Source organism: Euprymna scolopes, chromosome 10, assembly GCF_053919585.1.
Source record: "Euprymna scolopes isolate OS-2025 chromosome 10, ASM5391958v1, whole genome shotgun sequence".
NCBI classification, from domain to species: Eukaryota; Metazoa; Mollusca; class Cephalopoda; order Sepiida; family Sepiolidae; genus Euprymna; species Euprymna scolopes.
The window spans coordinates 7,940,013-7,952,884 of NC_136491.1; the positions used below are offsets into that span (position 1 = coordinate 7,940,013).

Sequence of the window (12,872 nt, forward strand, 5' to 3'; positions counted from 1 at the left end):
GTAATACTGTCAAGAAAAACATGAACATTCACCCTTCTTGTGTTCAATAAATCATGTAAAATAAAGCTACTAGTTATTTTAAAACTGCTAATCATTTTAGAAAACTTGAAAAAAACATTTAAAATTCATTAAAAATATTTTAATTCAATTATTGCACAGATAATCAATGTTTTACTTTGTGTTATTGTTTTTTTTTTTTTTTTTTTTTTTTTCCAATAAGTTACGCAAAATTTTATCATTTTTTGAGAAATTTCTTGAGTTGTCTGTTTCGAATGGAAGAATGGGAAATTGTTTCAACCTGTTTTGAATGGAATATGGCACAGTCACGTTGACACACCTGTTCTCACCAGATCAAAGTTAAGCAACATTGAGCTTGGCCAGTACCAGATGGGTGACTATTTGGGAAGGCTAGGTGTACCTTCTGAGAAGGTTGGATATGGGGCAGTGCCCTCATCCCGAAAAAAGAACTCCTCACTACAAAAGCATCTACAAAGTTGTAGATGGCCTATGCCCCTCTAGAGGGTCAAGGCTATGGATGGGATGGGGGTTTTGAATAGAAGAAAGGAAAATTGGAAAAAAAAAAAAAAAAAAAAAAAAATGTTCCTCAAAAATTAAAATACATGAATGTCAAAAATTTATCGTACAAAGCAATCCATTCTATTTTTTATTTATTTATTTTTTCAGATGATTCTAAAACCAAATCAACAGTAAGGTTCAATAACCTCTCAGAGGTGCGACAGCTTTCTGGTAAGATACGTTATTTTATTGTTATCCTCCTCCTAATCCTCCTTTTTTTAACTTTAGACATTGAAATTCTTTTTTTTTTTTTTTTTTTTTTTTTTTTACAAGAGTCACCACTTATCAAGGCCTGGAGACCACTCGAGGATAAGGGTTAATTAGCATAAGGTGGTCGTAAGACAACATCATGATGATTGGTAATAGTGGAAATTAGGTAGAATTTGATTATTTAAGGAGATGACTCAACAAGAACTTGTTTACATTGGATTTAAAAATGATAATGTTCTAGTCAGGTGGGAAGCAGATCTGTGGTACAGAGTTCCACAAGTGGGCAGCTCTGGGAAAAAAACGTTGATCATGGAATCTGTGTTTAGATTTAGGCACAAAGAATGATGGGGAAATCATATATAGTGGTTGTAGCTAGTCAAGTGTTTTTCGTGAAAGTTTGGCAAAGGGGAATCAGATTGGATTTCAATCAAGCATTTGCCATGAAAATAACGAAAGAGCAGAGGCAGGCTCAAAACGTCTTTTCTGCGAAAAAGATGTTGCAGGAAAAAGAAAAGAGCATCACCAAAGTTTCAAAGCTGGTTTTGAACTCTAGCAGGGTTGGATAGGGCACGTTGAGCAGCTCCTGCCCAGATATGGCAACAGTACTCCATTTTAAGGAGTACCTGGCTCTTATACAGATAGATGATTGCATTGATAGTGAGATACATTCTGGAATAAGACTAATCCAACTATTTTTCCAGCAATATTGGAAACATATTTGATGTATCTACTTCAGACAGGAGTGAAGGTCAGTCCCAGGAGCTTGGGTTCTGGATATGACCTTAAACTATATCCAGTGGTAAGGCCCCAGCTTGCGGGCTTTGGGGAGTGTGGAGCCAGACTTTAATTGCCATTGCTCCCAGGTCCACTCTGTTATCCTTTCCTAATTTTTGACGATGATACTTATTTTAGCACAATACATAAGGATGTTGAAGAGTTTTCATTTGTGTCTTTATCTGTACAAACATTTAAAAATAAATTCAACAACAAATCTGTTTCCGTTCCATCTTAAAGTCTTATCCTGCCTGAAATTACATTGACAGAAATTGATATTTTTATTTCCATTTTCAAAAATCTTTGAAAATGAAACGAAAGATCAACAATAGAATTTATTAAAACTTGGAGCTGTGGACATGCTCTTGTGCATTCACTGCACTGCCGTGATCGTCCTGCACATTATGTCCAGGTCAAAATTGTTCATTGGTCCACCCAGTTCCCATGCCATTCTTCCGTTCAGTCTTGAAAAACAAAGGATACCTCTTAGAGGCAGTAGCACGTGTAATTGTGAGGCAAGGGTTTAGTACTGAGCAATTAACTTCCGTGATCCAGCGGGAACTGGTGTGTCAATGTGATTATGCTGTATTTAGTTAGTGATGCAACGAATAAGCAAAACTGCTTATAAACAAATAAATGTTTCCCGACTGCTTAGTTAAACGACAAACTTGCAACATCAGATAACACATAAGATCTGTGATTAAATGTTTTAAAAAATTGGTACAAACCTGATCTTTCAACGGCCTTTAGTGCAAGATGCAAACAAAAAGAATGAAGAAAACAACAAAAAAAGGCTGCTACGTCTCTTTATACGCTAGTAATCTTTTCACCTCATATGCAAATGAGATGCTTTCAGTTTAAATTTTAAAAAGCCTGATTTTTCAGAGACTGACCATCGGGTTGAATGTTGATACTTTAACAGCAACTCTTGATAGCAAGTGTGTCACATTTAAACCCAGAAATTGTTAGTTGGAAGTACGGCATAGTTAACATTTGATCATTTAATCTAATCCGGTGATTTACTGAGAGTTCCAAAAGGGGCCCACCTGGTCCGGAGATGTTTGCTGGCTCATCTGCTCGATAGTTCTCACCAAAACCAAGTACCTACGTCAAATATTCAGCCTCTAGATGACTCTGAACATTATTTGTTTCTCACAAAGTTAATTCCAGTAGGACTCTTCTCATTCAATGAGCATTTTAATTTTTTAAACAAAAAAATATCTCTTAGGTAGTCTGACTGGTTAAAAGTATTTTCAGTTTTCCATACCCCACCCCTCTGGCCAAGCATCCAACAAGTTCAGATCTGCTGTTCACATACACCAGCAAAACATGCTCTGCAACATGTTTACACAGCAAATAAATAAACAAAATTAAAATTACTTTTTTTTTTTTTTTTTTTTTTTTTTTTTGGATCAAAAATAATAAATTTGTCTTTTAACTCCTCACACACAAATTATGTTTCTGAATTTTTGAGATGAGGATTGATTATTCGTATTATTATTCATCGGACTACTGTTCTCATCTTGAGTGTCATTTTCACAACATTTTGGTCGATGTAACCTCCGACCTTCTTCAGGTGTATCTTGTCGAACTCTGGGAATATTTCTGTCAAGCTCAGGAATTTGGATGGAATTTCAAGCAGAAGCCCTTTATTTACTTCTCGGGGGTAGCATGTTCTCATTCCATCAGCCATGACTGGATAGAGGCCTTAAGTAATCCACAATTGTATATTTTGGTTGCTCACGCTGAGAACTGAACCTTCAACGTTCAGGAGTATCACTTCCACAACTGATTTTTCCAAGTACTCTAACCGCTGTGCCATGGATCCTGGCAGAAAAAATACAATTGCGAATTATTTAGAACCTCTATCCAGTCATGAGTTATGGAACGAGAGGATGTTATTCCCGTGAGGTAAACAAAGGGTTCCTTTCAAAATTCCGTCCAAATTCCTGAGTTCAACAAGATACACCTGAAGAATGTTGGAGGTTACATCGACCGAAAATTATGAAAATGAGAACAGTAGTCTGATGAATCCAAATAATTTGTCACATTTTTATCAAACTTGTTTTATTCAGCTACGAGTATAATTTAAAATAGTCTGTACTAACAAATATTCTTGGATTGTTTTTAGTTTTTTTCTGTTAACTGCATCATTACAACAATAATTTGTATTTTCTTTTTGCTGACTGTGCAGATATCTATGCAGAAGAGGCGGTCATAGCCCGGTTATCTTACAATGCTTCGGTACGTGCTGAGGAAGCCAGGTTACGAGCCCTTAGCAAACTTAGTCTCAGACAAGTGGCAAAGATTGCTTTCATATTCTGTATGCTGGTAAGTTTCTATTTTTAAACGATCAAGTTGTGAGAGGTTTGAAAAGAGAATTTATACGAGGTGTTCAAGACAGATTTGATGATTTTGATATTTCATATTCAGAACTATTAAATGGTAAATGGATAGCTGCTTTTGTTTACTATTTGTGGGTTTGAGAGCTGGATACCATGGAGGACTGGAGAGTACCAAAATTTTGGAAAAGAATGACCTGTATCATGATGATTTGTATCAGATTAAAAATTTCACAAAGTCGTACATGAAGATCAAGTTTCTTCAAACTGTCATTAAGTGTTTTTCCAGTGAAGGCAATGTCATGTTGCCTTACATTTTTGAAAAGACTCTAACTGAATTCAGATGGTTATATTGAGTTGCTGTGCACTGTTTTCAAATGCTAGGTGGAGAGGATGACTGTGGGAAGCTCTGTCACAGTTCTGTAGGATAAAACGCAGAAAATAAGTTTGAGAACTTCAACATATCACCAGTCATAACGTCTGGCCCCAACTTGTCTGATAACATGCGTTATCAAATGTAATACACAGTTGAAAAAGGCACCAATTGTACCATTTGCAGCACCAAGGACAAGTTGAATGTCAGAATCAAACTGATATTCAAACGTCTTTCAAAGTATACAGTGAAGGCCTTATGTTCAGGTTCAAGTCTCATGTGAAGGCCACGAGTGGCTTTTGTATTTAGCTAAAGATTCTCTGAGATGTACTTCGAATTTTGAGAATACATTAGTTATTAGCCAAAAGTTGAAGAGCTATGAAGACAGGAGTGGTACCATTAAAATGAGCAACCTTTTGTGCTCCACAATTTATTTTTCTACATAGTCACCACCATTCTCAATGCCAGGAATTCAATGATGTGTCTCTGCTTTTGATGCACATCCATGACAGGAATTGCTTTCTTTGCATCTCACAATGCCAATATCTGCAAGAGAAAGAGATATCACTTTCAAGTCATGAATGCACAAGTTCAATCATCATAACAATGCAATTTGCAACCCCCTCTGATCCACTTGGGTGTTTTCAGTGTCATTACTGGCAGAACTGCTGTGTTATAATTGAACATTGTAGTAAATGAACGGCAGACACATTTTCTGATGAGAATATTCTTTTATTTATTTTTTTATTTATTTCTTTTATTTATTTCAATAACTGAAGGAGCATTTTAACTCCAGACCTATTTGCAGCAAAGTCAAGAGTCTAACTTTTTGTCATTCGTCATCAACTGCGATCGAATCCTAACTGAATTATAATTCTTCCTTCGTCGAAACGAGAGAGAATGAAAAAAAAATAGAGAGAGCGAGACATATTAACAAGAAAGGGACTGCAATACATTATACAGTCACTGGCAGTATTTTCAGTTCAACATGTCTCTGATGACTATTTCAATTTGAGCACCCGATTTTATAAACAACGTGTCAATTTAAATCAAGGTAGAGATTGCTGCCATGTTTTTGATAAAAATATGTTTGTTTGCAAAGAAAGAATATTTTTAGAATAAGATTTTTTCGATTTTCGATACTTATCGGATGAATTTTTGTACAAAACATATCTAAGAACACTGCCAGACATATAAATTACTTTGTGTGAAATTCGCAAAATATAGGCTCAGCCGTTTCGGAACCTATGAGGAAGGAACCCTACCCCCCCCCTCACACGCACACACACACACACACACACAAACGGTATATAACGGTAGAGATAGAGATTTAATCGGAAGATACTATTTATTAAATAGGGAGGATATAAGGTAATAACTTACTACGAATATCAAATTATTAGTATATAGATACGCTAATTTAATTTTCATAGTATGTTATGACCTTCTATTCTCCTTTTTGATAAATAGGATCTCCCGATCACCGAAGACACTCTGTAAAAAAATTAAAATAAAATACGTGAAATTAAATATATATTCTTGGTCTTCTAGTTAGAATCCAAGGGTAGTATCAGCAAGACCCCCAATGGGTATATTTCCATTTGCCACCAGGTTATTCTGACATGTACTAATGTAACTCTCTACAAAATTCATATTAGTTAACTTAATTGGTACTTACTAACGTAGGGTCCCTATATATAACAGATACTTCAAACATATAAGTATAAAAACTAAAAGATTCAAAATACAATTGCAGGTTTTGATTTCTAAAAAAATATTTGTTTTCTCTTCCAGTGGTTCTTTGGGAATTTCTGCTACCAAAAGGCCCTCGATGACACAGAAGCTTCGATCGTGAATATTTTATCGTCGACATCTAGTTTGTTCACTCTTATTGGCGCAGCTTTTTATCCAAGTAACAGTGCAGATAGATTCACTTTATCCAAATTAGCTGCTGTCATGTTCAGGTGAGAAACGTCATCTCGATTTTCTTGTTTGGTGGAAGCCACTATTTATAATCACTTTGAGATTGTCACCTGCTTTTTAATAATTCATGGCGAATAGCATTAAGTAGTGAATCCCATAAGAGGTTTCTTGACCTTCGGGGCCAGGATCAAATTGTTGTCAACTTTTCAGAGTAAATAAAAAATATATATATAACTGAAAGTGTAGTATCTGTTCTTAAGATGCTAGACTTCAATTTCTTTTTCTTTGTCAGTGGAGAAGAAATCCTTCACGACTGAGACAATTTTTATTTTTGTTCCTTACTCCACGTTAAAAAATGACCCTGATGTCTAACTCTGTCCCGTGGGGAGGGAAAGTAAATAGGAACATTAAGTAGTGAATGTGAAAATGTTGAGGAGGTAGGCATGATAACAGAAAATGGCAATAAAATACTAGAGTACGGATGTAATGTCTTTGAGAAATGTGATGTAGTTTCAGATTATTTGCATCATACAAATTATTTGGCTTATTTGCACTAACGTTCTCATCTATGATGCTATTCTCACAATATTTTAGCCTATATAAACTCTGACCTTCTTCAGGTATATCTTGTCGAACTTGAGAATCTTTTTGTTGAACCTAGAAATTTACACGTAATTTGAACCTTCACCCTTGTTATTTGAGTCTAGGAGTATTAAACATCCAACATATATTGAAAAAAAAAAAACAAACTAAAACTCAGAGTTTAAAGATAAATAAAAAGTGTTTATTGTATATAAAAACAAAGAAACAAATATTTACAAATGATCTAAGGGAGAAAAGCAAGTTTTTAAATCAATCTAGTTTACGTTTAAAAGAAAGACGACGATGCCTCCATTCAGTCTCGAAAGACAAAGGATACCCACTGTAGGGACAGCTGCGTATGAAATTGTGAGGCAAGGGTTGCGCAATCTCCAACCACACCTCTCCTGAATCGGCATTGTTTGAGTCCAGTGGCAAGGACGACTGGAAACAATGCCGAGATAAGCGGAAAGCACATACAGTACCTGGAAGTCCCAAATGGTCACCCATTTAGTACTGACTAGTTTCAATGTTGCTTAATTTTGGTGACTCAGCAGGAATGGGTGCGTCAACATGATTATGCCGTATAAAGAAAGACGGTGTTATTCTGATTTTAATGTAATATTTTTAATAGTAATAATTATACATTATTAATATTATTATAATCATAGCAGATTGTAATATTTTAATATTTTTATGAGGAAAATGTCTTCCCATGACACCCTCCAGGGGATTGTCACTTAGAACTGATTATTACTTAGCACCTTTATCCATTCCATGATACTAATATAGAATTCCTTAAACTTCTATGTAGTAATTGCTGATGAAATGATAGCAAACTAATTTTTACAAAGAAGTCACCACTTATCAAGGCCTGGAGGCCACTTGAGGATAAGGGTTAATGAGTGTTCAGTAGTCAATGGGAAAATGTTGTAGTAATCGTTAGAAGTGGGAATTGGATAAATTGGATTAGTTATGAGGATGGCTCATCAAGAACTTGTTTACATTGAACTTGAAGACAACCATATTGTAGTCAATTGGAAAGCAGGAATACAGAACAGAGTTCCACAGGCATGCACTTATGAGAAAGAAACTTTGTTTATGGAATCTACGTTTAGGTTTAAGCACAGATTGGTAACTTAAATAAATGGTTCCACTTGAAATTCTATACAGAGCCCAGAGTTCTGCAGACTGATTCCCAAATTTGCCAAGATATACCTGAAAAACATTGGATGTTGCAGCAGCTGAAAAAGACGGACAGTAAAGCTTCATCATACAATTAGTATTGTTTGTTTTGTGACGGAGAATAATAATAATAATAATAATAATAGGTCAGTATACTATTGGTAAAGTTTTCTGAATGAACTAATGAATCCTAAAACAACATGAAGGATAGGCAGTGTTCGTGTGAGCTAATGACTTTCGCCACAGCCTCTTTCATCTCTTCAATTATCTCATAATAACAGCCTCTAAGGTTTTTCTTGAGTTCAGGGAATAACGAAAAGTCACAGGAAGCAAGGTCTGGACTATAGGGAGGGTGAGGAACTGTCTTGATGCCCATCTTGGTCAAATAGTCTGTGGCAAGGATGGAGCACCCTTGGGACAAACTTTGTGCAAATCTTCGGTCCTGGATATGACCTAAAACTATATCCGATGGTGAGGCCCCACCTTGCGGGCTTTGGGGAGTGTGGAGCCATCCTTTAATTGCCGTTGCTCCCAGGTTCACTCTGACCCGGAGTGGTAGTACCTGTTAAAGTCCCAACTATGGGTTAAATAGAATCTGATGTAAAAAAATATAAATATACTCCATTAAAAATCGTTCCTCAAAATAACTAGATTCGGTATTAAATAACCTGAAAAAGGTTGATATGCCGTAAAATAAAAACCACCAACCAACCAATCCACATCTTCAGTTCCTCATGAATAATTGTGTGTACAGTTCCCACACTGACATCAAACTGTGCACTTATTGTCTTTACAGACACACAACGGTCCTTATTCATGAAATTCAATCAACTCTGGTGTTCTGACTTCCCTACTCATCCTACGCCTCTCATCATTCTTTACAAACTCTCTGCTTTCCTTGAATCTCTTATGCCACTCAAAAACTAATGCTCGATTCATGCAAGATAGTCCAAAAGCATTCTGAAGCATTCCATACATTTCTGTGGTATTTTTTTCCAAATTTTATTGCATATCATTCTTCTAAAGTGTCCTCACACATCCAGATTGAATTTTGGAAATTCACCAGCTGTAACAATCAGGCTTTGGTAGAATGTATTCCAATCCCTGCTGCAGCTGTTCATTTCAATGTGAAATCATAAAAATTTGTCAATCATCTCATAAGATGTATAGCAATAACATAGTAAAATTTCAAGAGTATGCCATAATTTTAAATGCCTGTACAAAAAGGCACCTTGTATATTCTCTAAATTATCATTTTCCATCTCGGTTATATTAAACAGTAAGTCCACATTTACTGATTTATATATGTGAATGATTTTTAAAAATCAATAGATATGCGAAGATTTATAACCTTAAGACCTTTCTTCGTCTTTCTGTTTTTGTTCATATGTCATGTCACTGCAACACACCCAGGGTTTTACATTGCTAACAGCCTTAATGTTTTTGGATGAACTGATTTTCAGAGCAAACGTTGATTGTTCTGTACTTACATTCACTATCTTTTATCAAACGTTAACATTTCCTGAAAGATCAATTGTTTTTGTATTTATTTAGATCTGAGATTTTATTTTTATAGGGCTTGGTAAATATGAAGGAAAAAGATTGGTTACTCTTAAAAATGTATGAATTACTGGCACCTGTAAACTTCTACTTTATTTTAGAAAAAAAAACAAAAAACTATTATCTGATTTGTTTGCATCTAATTTTTATCTAAATTTTAATTTTCCTATTTCATACAAACAATTATATTTTATTTTTATGATGTTCATGCCCATCAAGGAATGAAAATGTCATATTCCAAAAAAATCATGTACATTGATCAAGTAATTTTATGAGTAAGCAAAAAGGAGCTGTTTCGTATTGCTATCTTAATAAAGCAAGTACAGATAACTCTACAATAGTTGAAACTTGTGATATCAGCCTTGTAATGCTACTGATTTCATATTGATCACTTCAAATTGTTTAAAAATGATTTCCTTATAACAAAAAAACACAACTTGATCAATTTACGTGAGTTTTGGAATATGGTGTTTCCGTTCCATGATGGGTACATACATCATAAAGATTTTTCGTTATTTTTAAAAAAAATTTTTAAATTAGGTTGAATTTTAAATAAGAATCTATTCTATTTTTATTCCTTAAAGTATCTGTGGGATAGCCATGGTAAGTCTGACCGACAGCAAGCTTGAAAAGGGCATCCCTGCTGGCAGTTTGTGGGCCCTAGGCGGTTCTTTGCTTTATGCTACATATCTGGTTGTGTTAAAACGGAAGGCAGATCATGAAGATAAGCTTGATTTGCCAATGTTTTTTGGTAAGTAAATTAATGTTTCTTATTTGGATGACTTCTATGAAAATTAACTCTTAAAACGTATAACGTTTCTCAAGTTTTGGAGATGAGAATTATTTGGATTCTTCGGACTACTGTTTTCATCTTGAGTGTCATTTTCGCTACGTTTCAGTCGATGTAACCTCTGAGCTTCTTCAGATGTATCTTGTCGAACTCTGGAAGGATCTGTGGTGTAGTGGATAAAATACTTAGTAAAATTAAATTGTAAGTTACACTCTTCTGGAGGTTGAAGGTTCAGTTCTCAGTGCGGATGACTCTAAAAAAAAATATAATTGTGAATTACTTAGGACTGCAACCCAGTTACTGCTGGCCTAATGAGAGCATGCTATCACCATGGATTAAATAATCGTTCCATTAGAAATTCTGTGTAAATTTCCAAGTTCAACAGAAAGATTTTAGAGTTCGACAAGTTACACCTGAAGAAGGTTGGAGGTTACAATGACCAAGATATAAAAATAACACGCAAGATGAGAACACTAGTCCAAAGAATCCAAATAATACTCTTAAAAAGATTTCACGCTTCTGTTTTTCTGTTTGTCAAAATTTTTTAAAAATGTGGAATTGTAATTTTCATTTTATTCTCACAATGTTTTGGTCGATGTGACTGTTATAGATTATAAGCTGGTAACAAGACACAGTGGTATAATAAACAAGAAGCCTATGGATATGTAATATGATACAGAAGTATACGTCATTATTCTGAGACCATAACTGCCACAAATCACAATGTTTACTTTATCACTGTAGCAAGATGCGACACAAGGTCAGGAGGGTGGGGAAAGTCAAGCTATCTCCATGAAAAGGAGAGCACTCTGGCCTTTTAAGAAACAATTCCATAACATTACAAGGTATAAAATGAGTACTTGTATTTGTGTAGCATACGAGTCTTTGTATTCAATATGGGAAGATTATTTTTGTGTGTCTGCATTGTTCTATGTCCAGGAAAAAAAAAGAGAGAGAAGATAAAGCAGACATAAAGTGCTAATGTCTCCTTGTGGGAAAAAGTCGTATTGCCGGAATTAAGGGGGCGATAACTATGTTTACCTTATTGTCACAAGTTTTGTGTCCTTGTATTCGCTGTGTGTGAAATGTAATTCCCACAAATTTAATAAAATACTGATAGAAACACATCTAATAAATATCACTAATCATGTGAAAATATTATGTTCTGCCAAGATTTTGTTTAATTTTCAATTTTTAAGCGATTATCAAGGATAATTATATAATACTTATGATAGCCATGTTTTTTTTTTTTTAATTCTTACTGAATAGGGGCTACCATTTGATTTGAATCTAAGTATGCTTAAAAATATGTTAAAATGCAAGTAAACTTATCCAAGTAGGTAAAAGAATAACTCATTTTGCCTTTGATAACATTTATTTGTTGGACCTTTGTTTTTTTGTTTTATTAATTCTAGTTAAACATGCCTAACAAAGTTTATGCTAATTTTTCTCCACATTTTTGTTTTTTGTCAACACATTGTCAGCCAATTTTGTGATATTTTTTGGAATAGAAAAAAATTAGTCCTGTATGTATTTGGGATTTTTTTTTTTTTAGAATTATGGACTTTTAAAAAATAATTTTCTATTTATTGAAAACTAAAAAAAAAGCAAAATACATTATTTTGAACATTTTATTGTCCATGCCCCCCCCCCTTTATTTTTTAAAAATTTTTATAGTGGTCTAGTTTGATATTTCATTGTCTTTTTTCCTTTCACAATTGTTTTCTCATTTCAGATTTTAATTTTAATTCTTTTAAATTTTGGCTGATGTTTCCATTCTGGTTATCACCAAAAAAGTGAAAATATTTAACCAAGTTTATGCTAAATTTTGTCCGCACTTTCGGTGGCTCCAACATTATCAATTAATTTTACATGAAATCGGTTATCAAAAACATTATTTTCGAATTTTATTGTATTAAGATTTTTTTTAAATGGTTTCTTTAATTTTTTTTTTTTTTTTTTTTTTTTTTTTTTAATGGTCTGGTTTAATATTTTTTCCGTTCACATTTTCTCATTTCAGGTTTTGTTGGTTTCTTTAACACATTGTTTCTTTGGCCTGGATTCTTTCTACTTCATTACAGTAAGCAGGAATTATTTGAATGGCCAAATGACCATCAATGGATGTTTATAGCCATTAATGGTATGATAGGAACAGTTTTGTCAGAGATGCTCTGGTTATGGTAAGCCCGATTATGATTGTTTTGTTTTTCCTTTTTCTACAGAAATTTCATATACTTACATTAATTTATGCATATATGTTAGTGATGGGACGATTTCAGTATTGTTCCAGATTCCATACTAAATTCCCAATTCCAGTACAATTACCGATTCCAATTCTTTATGAATCTCTAAATATTTAACTATAAAATGGTTATTTTGTCCCGATTATCGTAAAAACTCATATCTTAAATATGCATGTATTTTCTCAAACATAAAAACAAACTTGTGAGGGCGAGATCTACAAATTTTAGTTTTACTAGAAGTTTAAATTTTTTTTTTTTTTTTTTAACAAAATCAAATAAAAAAAAAAAAAAAGATAATTACAGGAATCGTTTTTGGC

General features: G+C 34.0%; 1 protein-coding gene across 7 annotated transcripts in view; it reads left to right on the forward strand.

Annotated features, from left to right (window-relative positions):
• LOC145285795 (solute carrier family 35 member F5-like) overlaps positions 1-12,872 on the forward strand; it is a 208,291-nt gene that overhangs the window by 118,342 nt on the left and 77,077 nt on the right. For all 7 annotated transcript variants that reach the window (XR_013869074.1, XM_080134171.1, XM_080134167.1 and 4 more), the window contains exons 6-10: positions 685-747; positions 3,755-3,891; positions 6,070-6,239; positions 10,107-10,273; positions 12,333-12,492. Coding sequence is in view for 6 of the 7 variants with exons in the window: in XM_080134171.1 (XP_079990297.1) it covers positions 685-747; positions 3,755-3,891; positions 6,070-6,239; positions 10,107-10,273; positions 12,333-12,492 (697 nt within the window). In the remaining variant the exon portion in view is untranslated. The remainder of the gene's footprint in view (positions 1-684; positions 748-3,754; positions 3,892-6,069; positions 6,240-10,106; positions 10,274-12,332; positions 12,493-12,872) is intronic.